The following is a 14,387-nucleotide window of genomic DNA, read 5'->3' as shown; positions in this document are numbered from 1 at the left end:
GTGATATTCATATAACCATAAATACATGCAAGAAGACAACGTATATCTAGGGTCTGATAACTTTTCTTGGTGGAGATAATAATAGTTTTAAAATTTGTATTTGAAGACCTAGAAAATTATCAAGAAAGCCACCATTTACCTCTGATAGAGTCGTTTAGTCTAGCTATTCAGAAAAAAGAAAAACATGTGGTTGTATTACACGACTGGAACCTAATCTAAGGATCTAAATGTTCCAAGTTCAAATAAATCCTCCCGAGCCTGCTTGCTCCTCTGATGGGCAAGTCTGAACAGCCCCACGCGGAAGCCGACCTGCGCCTCTACCCAGGTAAACTAGCAGAGACTAAATCCCCAAGTGCCGTGAAAGCAACGCCCAAGAGCAAACATCCCGTTCACCTTAAAGATAATATAAAGAAAAGGATACCTGTTCTTCCGCCCTTTGGTTTTTTCTCAGCACCGAGACGTATCTTCTAATTGCATGGAGAGGGTGTTTTTTGAAGTAGGAGAATTTAGATTGAGGCAACAGATTATCCATGACGAGGAAAACAAGAAGGTCCTTGTCTGCCCCTCCCTGTCGACAACCATATGAAATCTAGCTTCACAATTCCACAGACGCCTCAAGATTTGCTGGTAGCGCGACCACTTCACCGCACACAAAGCAGATGTTCTTCTTGCCGCTTCTCCTTTTGGGTAGAGTTCCCGGGAAACCACGACAGCCAAGTTGTGAGCTCCGTCTAAAAGCGTCCAGAAATGCAATGCCCAGAGGGCTGTAGGAGCCAGGAGGAATTTAGGGGCTGGTCCACCGAATGCAAATTGCTTAGTGGTAGTGATGCAACTGTCCTATTTCTAGCACCAGCGTTCTCTTGCAAGCTATGTTAATATTAGCTAGCTGGTGACTTTCCACACCCACGGACTCACAGGAGGTTTAATCTTAATTCTTCTGACAGCTTTTCCAGCCCTTAAAGAGAACGTGACATGTGGTTGCTCCTGCTTCCTTCTGGATTTCATATCATCGTGAGAACACACGGACAACCCTCGCCTGCATCTCAGCTCGAAAGTGTTGATTCAGTTTTGAGAAGCATTTTTTCAGGAGATTTCTTGAAAAGAAATTAACAAGTTACCTCACCCTTCATTGTTATCAAGGAGTTCAGTGTCAGCACTTAAAACGTTTGGTTTACACTGTCATGCATTATGCAAGATACACAGTAACCAGATACTTTATGTTAATTGGACAAGAGCTGCAAACAGATTCTGCTCTGTGTTAAAAGGCTTCTTGCCTTGAATCCTTATCTCAAATCCACAGGCTGATTCCAGGAACATTAAATTTCCCCAGGCTTTATTCCGAGTGTAGGGAGAAAAAAAAAGTTATACATTGACTTTCTAACTGTTTCAAAAAGAGTGCATGCTTTAAAAAGAGAACATGATAAGAGGACTGTGGCCTTGGAGGACATGAAATCATAAAATTTGAAAGTTCAATATTTTTTTAATACTCTGTAGATGTCATAGGGTTTCTGAACAAAGTCTCCATGCAGGCTTTGCTGTTTTATTATCCTTTTTAACTTTGCAGCAGCTGGTGCATTTGATGGGAACACTTGGCCACTTCTGTGAGGGGCTGTCATGTAGAATCTAGGCCAGGCATCAACGGAAAATCATGAGATGCCGAGATCTGCTTTTAAGTGGACAGAGAGAGCACTGCAGGCAGGAGCGTAGTAGGTAGGTAGAGCTGGGAACCCATGTTGCAGCCCGCGCCATGCCCCTGGATAACCTCCCTGACACTCCTGGCTGGGCCTGCTGCCTCCAGGGAACACATACTGGATGGACCTAATGTGGGCTGTGCAGCCTGCAGCCAGGCCATCTGTCAGGCTGGCATTGGGCCCACTTGCAAGGTGATCTTCCAGGACCAGGCTGGCAATTTCAAGAAGTCATTTACATACTGCTGCTGGGAGGGCTCCTTGGAGGAGGAGGCCCTGCCCTCTTGTCCCCTCTCTTCCTGTCCACCACTACTTGTTTACGGAGGCTCTTACAGCCCTCAGTATTCCAGAGACGGCAGACTCTAAGGAGGGCCAGAGAGAAACACTGGCTTGTAAGTCACTGGAATGCTAAGGGCTCAGTGTTATGGACTCCCTGCCAGCTCGTAGCCCAGGAAAACAAGGAGCTTGGAAATCCGGACACTGGCCAACTGGAGGCCCTGGAAAGTGGGGTGGCCCTTAGGGCTTTGGGAGTAGGCAAAGGTAGGTAGGTAGATTCCTCGAGGAATCTACCAGCTGCCCTTTTGCTTCTCACTCTTTTTTTTTTTTTTAATATCTAAACCTTCTAAGATGCCTCTCACGATAGACAGGAGCTGGCAGCCTGCCAAATACCCACAGCACGGCTGGTGATCAAAGCCTTTTCCCAAAGGACAAACACAAAGCAGACTTCATTTCAAACGGTTGTCTCATGATCAAATGGTGTCTCATGATCACCCTTTCCTGGGATGAGGAGTGAGATGAAAAGACATGGGAGGGAGACAAAAAACAAAACGAAACAAAACAAAAAATAAAAAACAGCGCTGTCCTGACTGGATGGAACACAAGAAGGAAAATTGGTAAAATAGATGCAACTGAAATTCCCTTAGATATTTAATTGATAACAAATATAATCCTATCTAATATTAACTGGGCTCTGGGCCAGGCACTGGGCTAAATTCTTCACATGTATTATCTCATGTCATCCTATGGCACTCTATGGGGAAACTCAGGCTCAGAGAGGGTAAACCACATGCCACGGGCACACAGCTGCAAAGCAGAGGAGAAGAGATTCCAATCAGATACGGGCTGACCTGAGTCTCAGTTCCCAGTCTCTTAGCCTGCAGCCAGAAATGGATTCCTGAGCAACGCTCAGCAGATCCACCTGAAGAAGGAATGGCACGGAGTTGCCTTGTTAAAGAAAAATACCAAAATAGACTGCTAGGAATTTGCAGACTAAAACTATTGAATAGAGACCAGGTGCTTCTTCATGAAAAATCATACAACTTCCTATCCTGGGTTCTTTATAAATAAGGCCAACACTCATTACTTACCTCCTTCCCAAAGGTTCCGTTATGAAATGATTCTAGTGATCTTGACAAGAGGTTGTATTTGTAGACATAGATTTTCTGTTTCCCAAACTTTGAAAAACTGTCAGTTCCTGTTTGACATGGGTTACATTGATTTATTTCTCTCAATTGTTTATAGAGATATGATGAGAGTTTTTAACCATGCTGTTTATCAGGAGGTGAGAGCACAGCCCTTTATGTTCACAGTACGGGCGGGCGTCTCTGCCATCTCAGCCTGGAGGAGTGCTGGTTCGATTGCCACTTTGACTCAGTTGCCTTGGTGGAAGGCAGCTGGCCAGTCTCCTGATGGCTACAATGTACGTCTGCAAGGACCAAAAAAGCCCAACGTATCTGCCTGAAGTGATAAGAGGTCTATTCTGCACCCTGCAAAGTAACACAGAAAAGAGTGGAAGTGATTGCCTGCTATTTGTACAACTCACTCCCACCCCTTGTCCTCTATTCAGTAGAAAAATAAGGAACAGAAATCACAGACCAGCGAAGTCACAGATCAAGGCTCCACAGTGAAAGCATATCTGTGTGTTCTCTTTTGATTTCTAAAAATTTCCTCCTCTCTCACAAATAGCTTAAAAGATGGGGAATCCCAATTTCTTCACCTGAAGGACAACATAAAGAGGCCAAACCAAAGCCTGAAAAAATAGTGATGGAGGTGTGTGTGAAAGGAAAATTATTTTCCAGTCTGCGCCTTTGCAAATGTTGGACAAGATGGGATGAAAGTGTGGGTTTTTGAAGCCATTTAGCACTGTGCACCACACACAGTAGGTATTTCATTAATGAATGCCAAAACACACCGATGAAAGGAGAATGCAAAGCGATATAAATAGGACAATAGGACCCAAGTGTGTAAATTCAGGGTGAGAAACAGGAAAGGAAAACAGAAAATGTGTCTCCAGGACACCTTCGATTTGACAGGTTTCTAAACTGCATGAGGGCAAAACTAAGACCCCACTAATCCCCCATTCTTTCTCCTCCCAATCAGTGCTCGGGTTTCCGTCAGGATAATGACTCCGTTCTCTGGGAATTAATCCAGCCCAGCTATAAAGTGAAGGGCAGGCAGTTAGAATGATGGAGAAGCAGCTAGCCCAGAAAACAAAAACCATTTTTTATTATGAATTCCACTGAGAAATCACTCTCATCCCACTAGGTCTGTGGATATTGGCCCAGTCTCTTGCTCCCCCAGGGACAGTTTTAAATGAAATCAGGAGAGAAGAAAAGGAGGCATTTACCATTGCGCATCAGGACATGTTTACGCAGCAGCAACATTGCACATTTTACCCGATTAAAGCACATTAGACAACATTTTCTTGGTGCCCCCACCACGTAGGTAGTAATTATCTCACATCTGCATATCGTGCAATTTTCTTTTCCCAAAAATCCATGTTCAAAGTCTCCCTATGCCCCCACTACAGCCACAGTTCAACAACTTAGATGTTTCAAATTGCTCTATGAGCTACACAACTCTAAGTTTTCTGCTTTCCGGTTTCAAGCATTGATATCTCAGATTTAACAGTAACTCTGCACCCATAGGACACTTGCCCTCCATTTAGGGAAGAACATTTTTCTGCATAGTTTAGGCCAGGGGTGGGCAAACTTTTTGACTCGAGGGCCACAATGGGTTCTTAAACTGGACCGGAGGGCCGGAACAAAAGCATGGATGGAGTGTTTGTGTGAACTAATATAAATTCAAAGTAAACATCATTACATAAAAGGGTACGGTCTTTTGTTTTTTTAGTTTTATTCATTTCAAACTGGCCAGATCCGGCCCTCGGGCCGTAGTTTGCCCACGGCTGGTTTAGGCCCAACTTGAACACACATCAGAATCACCTGGAAGGCTTGTTAAAGCACAGCTTGCTGGCCCCACCCTAGAGTTTCTGATTCAGTAGGTCTGTGATGAGGAGCCAGATTTTGCTTGTGCAACAACTTCCCTGGTGATAGTGATGCTGATGGTCTGGGGACCTCACTTCATGGACCACTAGTTTGGGGCGCTGGCAGGTAGGGATGGGACTGTAGAGGGATTTCACAGGTGGCATTTGGGGGAGAGAGGCCCTGTTTGCTGGAGCACCAGGAGAGCTTCCATCCAACCCACATTTAACTCGCTCTCCTCCAATCGTTCCGGTTTTCCCTATCCATCTATTTTCTTGCAGCCACACTTCCAAGAGGGAGCTCCTGTAGCTCTCAAGCTACAAATGGGCCTCCCACCAAGTTCGGTCTTAGTGATATCAATGTGATATCAGATTGCTCTCAAACCCTCTCACTCAGTGCCTCCTATCAAGTTGCAGGCGCTATCAGTATTCTTGCTTCAAAGGGAGATCAACCTTTTCTTTAAGCCCAAGGCCAGAAACCATAGCCAGCTCTACCCAACAGTCCCTCTTCTGCCTCTAGCTCCTTATTCCTTTCTCCTGTGCGGAAGGAGGAATCTCAAACCCGGAACAGGGAACACCAAGAATCCCCCAAATCACAGTCTTCCGCAAGCTTATCCCCAAGCATAATCTGCTCCTGTCCGTCTTCAGTGCGACTGTGGTTTGGGATGGATCCTCTGCCTTCTTTATCCAGTCTTGTGTTGCTGCTCAGGATTTAAGGACAAGCTATAATGGAAACATAAAATGCCCCCAGCAAACTTACTGTTTCTGATGGCCTTGGGGGCGGGTCCATGGTGCTGTGTTGCCTTCTCCTCAGGACTGGTTTTTCTTTCGCCTTCTCCTCAGCAATCATGTTCTGCTCTGTCTGAGAGGACTAACACCAAACCCAGAAGAAGAAAGGTATTTTCTTTTAAGGAGGGTAGAGTGGTGGTTCAATCTTGAAGGGATGTGGAAATTGGTGGTGGTGCTACCTATAATTCTGTATGAAAATTAATAAGATGATTTTAGATACAAGGAAAATATATATATTTTTTCCTTAAGTAAAATAGCTTTGCTGAACGAGGAAGATGGAGGGTGGGATGGGTGGAGCAAGTTAGTATGTTTCCCTCTAATATAATGGCTCTCAACCTTGGCTGCACATTAGAATCACCTGGCAATCTTTTTAAAATCCTGATTTCTGGGCCTCATCCTCCGGAAATTCTGTTTCTTTGTTATGGGGTGAGGCCACAACATTAGTAACAAAGAAACAGAATTTCCGGAAGATGAGGCCCAGAAATTAGGATTTAAAAAAGATTCCCAGGTGATTCTAATAATGTGCAGCCAAGGTTGAGAACCACTGCTCTAATACCTGGTGGTTTGAAAATCAAGGATGTAACTGAAAGCAGGTGTATGATTGGACTAGGGCTGTCTTGGCAGGTGATAGCCCTTGGGATAAAGAAGTGGCCCAACCCCCTTTCTTATTTCTCTCACTCCATTTCCTGGGTAGAAAGTTAAGTGGCCAGAGAGCTCGGTACTGCAGATGATTCTCAAATACTTGTCTTGGGTTCTGGTGAAAAAGCCCAGGTTGGGGGTGTTTATCTGGGTAACTCACGCAACTCACTCCCACATCCCATGAAAACCACGCCCCAGGTTGGGGGTGAGGGTGGGAGAGTCTGCTAGAGGTAGCAGCTGAAGTTATCTAAACAATGATAATGTGCATACAATGTGGGTAGACAGATAGCTTGTCACAGTGAGATTTACAAAGTCATGTTCCTCCATATTATTATCCCTGAATTTTTAAAATACCAAATGTAATTACTCTGTACATCGAAATCATACGTCTTCCCTCAGTTGGATCACCAAAGGGCATCAATGTTGGTGTAACTCAGACTATACATAGGTACAATAACCTGTGTAATCATTACCAGAAGATATGTTTGTCTTTACTGGTAACATCTTAGGTGTCAAAGTCAGAGGTACATGGGGTTGCTTGTTTATTTGTCTGTCTGTTTTTGCAAGACTGGTTAAGTGTTCTTTAGAGCCTTGCTAATCGTGTGGTCCACAGACCAGCATCATAGCAGCACCTGATCCTGGGCACTCATTAGGAATGCAGAAGGCCCCACCCTAGATCTCCTGAATCAGAATTTGCATTTTGACAAGATCTCCAGGTGATTTACTAGTATAGGCACATGAAAGTTTGAGAGTCATAGCCTAGGAATGAATTCAGGAGTCAACACACTCTCACTGTACCCCTCATATAACTTGACCTTACCACTTACCTCTACAAGAGTGGCTGTTTCTTGTCTGTAGCCCCTTGGCTGGGACATTCTTCATTACCCTCTTCAGGGCAGTGGCTGTGTCTTGTCCATTGCTACATCATGTCTCACAGGTGCTCAATAGATTTTTAATGAATGAATGAATGATTATACATGTACTGTAGCATTTGAGTATGCACTACCTTGAGTTTTCCCAGATCTTGTTGGCCTCTGAGTCCAGACATCTAATAACAGTAACAGGCCAAATTGCACTGATTACGTCTTCATTTGTCCATGTAGGACCTTCTGCTGCTACAAACTGCCACCCAAGTATTTCTGAGAGCTTTTGGATGTATCTCTTGTATAGTTTCAAGTAAATCCTGGCTGGCTGCCTGGTAGTGTCCACTGTTCCCTGTACCTGTTCTGGTCCCCTGACCCTGTCCATCTGTCACTGCTCTTGTCACCTGGTATGTCACTGTGTTCCCACAAGTGATGCTTTGAAGTTCTTGAGGCCCAAAGCATCTTCCAGGATCGTTCTTCATTTAACTCACTGCTCTCTGTTCCTTCACATTTTGGTCAAGAGCTGCCCTCCCAGGTGCACTATTTGTACATTCTTGGGAGGCTCTTGAACTGCCACTCCCAGGACCCCCTTTCAGTTGTCCCCTGCCCTTCTGTCTTCGTACAATTCAGAGCCCTTACTGTGGGTTCCTTACCTCGCCAACTGCCCTTCTGGGTAGGCCCCTTTGACAATGACCCCAGGACAATATTCCTGCGTCAGGTTCCACACCTGGGTCTTGGAATTAAATACCTTTGATCTTCTTTACAATGTCTTTAATAAGTCATATGTGAGTAAAAGTTTCAACAGGGTTGTAAAACATGTTTGGGGTTAAAGCCTTTGAAACTTTTTGTATGATTCTGGTACAGTGGTGCTCCATCTTTCATGTGCATATAAATCACTTGCATTTCTGACAAGTTCAGGGTGATGTTGATGTTCCATGCACCCCACTTGGATTAGCAAGAGTCCAGCACCTGTTTGGGATGCAAAAATCAACACTACTCTAAGCCTCAAAGAGAAACTTCAATTTTTAATGTGCTGATACATGAGTTTCCCCTACAACATTCATCATAGTTTGCTAGTTTTCTATTCATTTGTTTATTTTATTTTTTTTGTCTTCTCCACTAAGACATAGCTCTGTGAGGACAGGAAGCACATCTATCTTGGTTATCATTTTATTTCTAACATATAGCACAGATAGTATTTGAAAGCTGGGGCACAGAAGAACAAGTAGTGCCTGACTTTGCAGAACAAGTGAGCTGAAGTCTAAAGCAGCAGCATGGAAAGCTGAGAAGAAACCTAATTTACCCTGCAGATTTCCCCAATGGCTCAGGAATTGGCAGACTAAGTAACTCTGGAAGTGAGGGGTGGGGGTGGGGGGTGGAAACAGGAAGGTTGGTTGAAAATCTTGAAGAAGCATTTGGACCACATCCCTCCCCATTCCATTAAGGAGGGGACTGAAATTTCCTCGCACAAGGAGATCGGAGTTTATCTTTGCTCCTGCTGCTTTGGTTCTTTGGGTTTGTACTTTCCCCCATTTTTAAAATGAATTGATTGCTATTTGAGAGGACACAAGATGAAGACCATTCCTCCCTGTGTGTGGCTGCCTCCTTTTTCATTTTTTACATTTCAGCTTAAATACCTCCTTAGAAAAGGTTTCTGTACTATTCTATCTAGAATAGATCCCCTCCCACCCCCCTGACTTTTTCCTCACTAGCTGAGTCCTCTCTGGTGTAACTGATTTATTGAACACAGGGAACTCATAGGACAATATCAAAAGAAGCATTTTTTTTTACCACTACTATTTCTTTAAGTGTGACCTGTGAAATGTGTATGTGTGTGTGTGTGTGTCCTGTGTACCTTCCTCTATACAGAAGTAAACTCTTAGGCAGTTCCCATGACATTTATAGTTGTTCAAAGGACTTAGAAAATTCCACAGTAACTTTCAGTCATAAACACAGTCTCAATGAAATATTGCCTAGCTTCAGGAAATAAAAGTGTTCATCCTGCATACCCATCCGTTTTCTCCCTTCCCTCCCGCTGACACTTGCTAGCCGACCACTTGCAGGAGAAGAGTAAGGAGTGCTCCTCTTGCTCGCCTTCCCAGTCTATCATTCCTCTTCTTCCTCCTCCCTTGCTTGCTACCCAGAGATTTCTAAATCTGTTATGGCAAAGGCAGGGGTGAGAAGAGAGGGAATGAGGATAGAAAGCTCTTACTTGGCTGGTGCTGCTGTAAGATGGTCTCATTCTCTCTGGGCTTGACAGTTTAGAGCTTCCTCTTCCCCTGAAGGTTCTTCATTCATGGAAGCCTTGAGTGCCTGGCTTCAAGTTATCCTCTCACCCGAGGCCTCCCACCACCCTGCAATGCACTTAAACCAGCGGTTCTCAACCTGTGGGTCACAACCCCTTTGGCGGTCGAACGACCCTTTCACAGGGGTCGCCTAAGACCATCCTGCATATCAGATATTTACATTACGATTCATAGCAGTACCAACATTACAGTTATGAAGTAGCAACGAAAATAATTTTATGGTTGGGGGTCACAACATGAGGAACTGTATTTAAAGGGCCAGGAGGTTGAGACCCACTGACTTAAACTCTATCAGTGTTTTGGCTTCTGGGTTTTCTGACTTGCTTAACAAGACTTCCCTAGCCTGAAAGTCATAAGAATATTTCTATATATTTTGTAATGTGCTTTATTTGTTACATTTAGATATTTAATACCGTTTCAATGTTATTTTTATGTATGGTATGTGGTAGACACCTACTCTATTTTCTCACAAATGGAAAGGTGATTTTCATAACCCCATTTATTTTTTTCTCCATGGAATTATAATTCTACATTTATCATACAACCAGTTCTAGTACATACTTGTTTGTTAGGTTGCTAGGGCTGCCATAACAAAGTATCACAGACTGGGTGTCTTAACAACAGAACTTTATTTCCTCAGTTCTGGAGGCTGAAAGTCCAGGACCAAGGTGTCAACAGGGTTGATTTATTTTGAGGCCTCTCTCTTTGGCTGGTAGATGGCCATCTTTCCCTGTAGCTTGATGTGGACTTTCCCCTGTGATCTTTTATAAGGGTACCAGTCATGTTGGATTAGGGCCTATCCTAAGATTTCATTATAGCTTAACTACCTATTTAAAGACCTTATCTCTAAATACATTCTGAGGGGTGGGGTTAGGACTTCCACATATGAATTGGAGCGGGGGAGGGAGCACAATGTAGGCCATAGAAAACGTAGATCTGTTTTAAGAATTTTTCCATTCCAGTGTTACCATCACAGCTACAAACATATAGAGTACTTGGAAGACAATCTACTATTCAGAAATTAACGTTCTTTTTTTAAATTTTTATCTTTATTGTTGAAAGTATTACAGATGTCCTCACTTCCTTACATTGATCCCCCTTACCCCGCCACCATCCCCACGAAGACCTTCACTGCACTATTGTCTGTGTCCATGGGTTATGCATATAAGTTCTTTGGTTAATCTCTTCCCGCCCATCCACCCCTTTCCCTCTAAGATTCATCAGTAGTTCAGGTGTTAGATTCTTTGTAAAACTTTTTCCAGTCTCTTCTTTTTCCCAGAAACAGATTATCTCCCATTGTATTTTATTTGAACCTCCATTATAACAATAGTCCCTTTATAAAGATCAACTTCTAGCTTCAATTTAGATCACAAGCCCATAGGGCTCAAATAATTAATGTTTTTAAAATGTTAATTATTCATATTTGACATTATTAACAGCAGTCTGATAATGACTTATGATGCGTCAAACACTGTTCTGTGAGTTTCACTTGCAGTATCTTCTAAGTACCTTGTAAAGTAGGAATAAGGCTCAAAAAAATTAAGTTGCCCGCCTGAGGACACATAGCATGTAAGTCGGTTACTTACAATTTCAACCCAGTTCTATTTAACTCCAAATCCCAAACTCTTAAGGAAAGCACTGCCTCTATAGCTATTTTATACCCCCCTCCATCTCCAAGCAGAAGGCCTGGTGCACAGTAGGCACCTAGTATATGTGCTTATAAAAGGAACTAAGCTGAAGAGCATGCCAGTCAACACTTACGTTGTCATCCTTTCTATTTAAAGTCCTGTGACAAGGGAGCTATTTTAGGTCTGGATTACGGTGGTTGAAGTAACAGATATGTGATCAGGGTCCTCCCCATCCCCATAGTACATGGGGCCTGTGCTTCCAAATGATGACTGTCATCTTTTCCTTCTGATGCCCTCCCAGTCTTTAATGTAACTCTTGGGCTCAAACCAATTCCATTACAGCTATTTACTTGATGCTACCATTTCTCAGTGTGGCAATTTAATGCCATAAAAATTTTTTATTTAAAGATCATAAATAAAACAACTTTGTGAAAGAGAGTAGCACATAGTCAACTAATGCTACTTATAACAGTTATCACTGGAGAATTTATGCAGTGTTCACCTATGAGCAGTGTACTGTATACCAACGTATATGATTTGGTGGCTTAGTCAGCTTGGATACTATAACAAAATATCATAAACTAGGTGGCTTAAAAGACAGAAATTTATTTTCTCACAGTTTTGGAGGTTGGGAAATCCAAGATCAAGGAGCCAGAAAAATTGGTTTCTGGTAAGGACTCCCTTCCAGGCGTGTAGACAGCCAACTTCTCACTATGTCCTCATATGGCCTTTCCCTGGTGGATACGCACAAAGACAGAAAGAGGAGAGAGAGATTGAGAGTGCTCTGATGTCTCTTCTAAAAGGACACTAATCCTATTGGATTAGGGCCCTACTCTTAAGACCTCATTGAGCCTTAATACTTTCTTAGAGGCCCCTTCTTGTGGATATGGGTTCAGCATATGAACTTGGGGGAGGAGAAGGGACATAAACATTCAATTCAGCCTGTAACAATGGGTCAAGTTGACTTAGGATGGAAATAGAGAGTAGACATGTGAAGATCTTAGCACATTTTGAGGCTCAATAAGTGTAACTAGAACAATACTTCTTTGCACCTAAATTGTTTTGTCTTTCCTATATGTGAGAACTCACATCTCTATAAAATTTTGAAAAACATTGCCTACTCAGAATTTATTTATAAATGCTTGAGTTTCCTAGATGAAAGATCTCTGTTATTCAATGGTGTAAAAACTTCATCAAAATGAATAAAATGTAATTCTCATCCTAATCCACAGCTGCTTTATTTAAAAGTTTTATTTATTTTTAAGTTACTTCCTTGGACTATACCTTCCTTCCTTAACTTTAGTGTTCTCTTTCCTTCCTTAATATTAGTGTTCAGACAGATATAACTCTATCTCCCCAGAGGCTTTTGTTTATAGTTATAAAATTTTTATTGCTACAGATTTTCCTTTAGCTCTTCATGATTTTTCTTGCTTCAAGGTTCTGTCTAGATCTGACATCCTATGATTCTGAGATGCGCCATGATGGAAGCAATGTTTTAAACTCTAGGTTTGTCAAGCTCAAAAAGCTTATAAGGTCAAAGAGGCAAGAATGGCAACAGAAGTACTGTTATTGCTACTGTTCTGTAGAATTGTAAAAGTCGCTCAAAATGACAGCATGGGTTGAGTCCTCTTACTTCATGTAGCTGTAAATTCATAAACAAGTGGTTTTCTAAGACCATGTCAAGGTGTTTCTCTTTTCTAAGAATTTCCCTCCCAAGTTTCTGTGATGGCTTTCTACCAGGTGTATCTTAAAACTGACTTTTCCTCCCCTTAACAGCAAGTGCTCAACTCTCAGCTTCCAGCTACATTGTTTCTTACAACTGTATCCTTATTAGGAGCTTAACTCTTTTTGTTTTCCTAAGGGCAGCCTCATAACCGGTCCCTTCAGCTTAACATTGCCAGAGCTGCTCCATTCCCTTCTGTGACTGGGTTTCTTGCTATTGGTGGAGGTGACTATAGTAAGGACTACCATTTGAAATTTAATATGTATCTAACTGGCTATAACATTTGAGTGAAGAATTTCATTTTACTAGCTTTAAACATGTAAAAGATAAAGAACACATTTAGAAACAATTTTACAGGACAACAGCTTTTCAGAATTGTCCTAACTTAGATTCTCTCTCCCTCTCTATTCCCAAATGCAGAGTTCACCTTGTCTCTAGAAGAAGAGAGGTTGCTGGTGACAGAAGTCATGATCTGTCTTCCCTTCTGAAGACACAACCAGCTCCACGAGATCACCAAGCAAGATTTAACACGTTCATGCCTCGGAACCACAATTCCTGATTAGAGCCACAAGAAGAAGAAGAAGGTACCTATCCCATCCCCCCCTCCAGGCAAAGTGTGCCAGCTATTAAGTAATTGTCTCTCAACTCCATCCACATTATTCTGTGCTCCACTTAGTGATGCTGGGATTCTATAAACCACTCTTCTTCCTCTTAGGCAGCTGCTCCCCATGAGGCTTTGCCAAAGGAGAGTGAATGCAAGTTTGAAGGAATAAAAAGGGATTTGCTCCTTTCGGTTTTGCGTCCTGTTCTTGAGGGTCACACTAGCAATGCTTCTTAGCAGCAGTTTATTTCTAAAAGAGAATCTGAATCTAGCTTGTACTTTTCCCAACACTCTCACACGGGTCTCACTGCCGCTCCCAGAGGTATCAGCACAGCCAGGCAGTGCCCCCTCCTCAAAGGTCTGAATCCCAGCCCCGGGACCCTCCTCTGAGTCTAGAGACCAGAGCACTCGCTGGCTGGTGCCACTCCTCAAAGATCTGGGTCCTAGGTCCTTTCCCCACTTTGCTCTCAGAATGTTTGGTGGGGCCAGACTTCTTGCATTTGCATGCATGGAATTAAAATTCAGGTCATTGTATTTGTATATTAAAGGTAAGAACATCACAAGAAGGCTGGGGGACTGGGGGACATAATTCAGATTATGTGTTGATTACTCCCAAACCTATATCTGTATGCCAGACATCTTTCCTAGGTTTAAATGGAGAGCCTGTATGTACCTCAAACTCAGAATGTCTAAAATTAAATCATATTCCCCCTTTGCTCAATGAATTTTGACACTATCTACCAGTTCCCTGCAAGAACTATTTTTTTAACCTTCACAAACAGTCTCCAAGTACTGTCAATTTATTTCCTAAACATCTCCTATTTTTCATCTCTACTTTACAACCCTATTTCAGATTCACTGAACTCACTGAATTACTGTGAAACCCTC

General features: G+C 42.7%; 1 protein-coding gene and 1 long non-coding RNA gene across 4 annotated transcripts in view; one reads left to right on the top strand and one right to left on the bottom strand.

Annotated features, from left to right (window-relative positions):
- ATP2C1 (ATPase secretory pathway Ca2+ transporting 1) overlaps positions 1-834 on the bottom strand; it is a 120,533-nt gene extending 119,699 nt beyond the window's left edge. For both annotated transcript variants that reach the window (XM_014450743.2, XM_014450749.2), the window contains exon 1: positions 422-834. In XM_014450743.2, coding sequence (XP_014306229.1) covers positions 422-532 — 111 coding nt within the window. In that variant the 5' untranslated portion in view covers positions 533-834. The remainder of the gene's footprint in view (positions 1-421) is intronic.
- LOC106695846 overlaps positions 1-13,685 on the top strand; it is a 35,440-nt gene extending 21,755 nt beyond the window's left edge. For both annotated transcript variants that reach the window (XR_002827973.1, XR_002827974.1), the window contains one exon: positions 13,319-13,685. This is a non-coding gene — a long non-coding RNA (uncharacterized LOC106695846). The remainder of the gene's footprint in view (positions 1-13,318) is intronic.
- Positions 13,686-14,387: the final 702 nt, after the last annotated feature.

The sequence above is a fragment of the Myotis lucifugus genome, unplaced genomic scaffold, assembly GCF_000147115.1.
Source record: "Myotis lucifugus unplaced genomic scaffold, Myoluc2.0 scaffold_8, whole genome shotgun sequence".
NCBI lineage: Eukaryota > Metazoa > Chordata > Mammalia > Chiroptera > Vespertilionidae > Myotis > Myotis lucifugus.
This window is presented reverse-complemented; position numbering and strand designations above follow the sequence as displayed.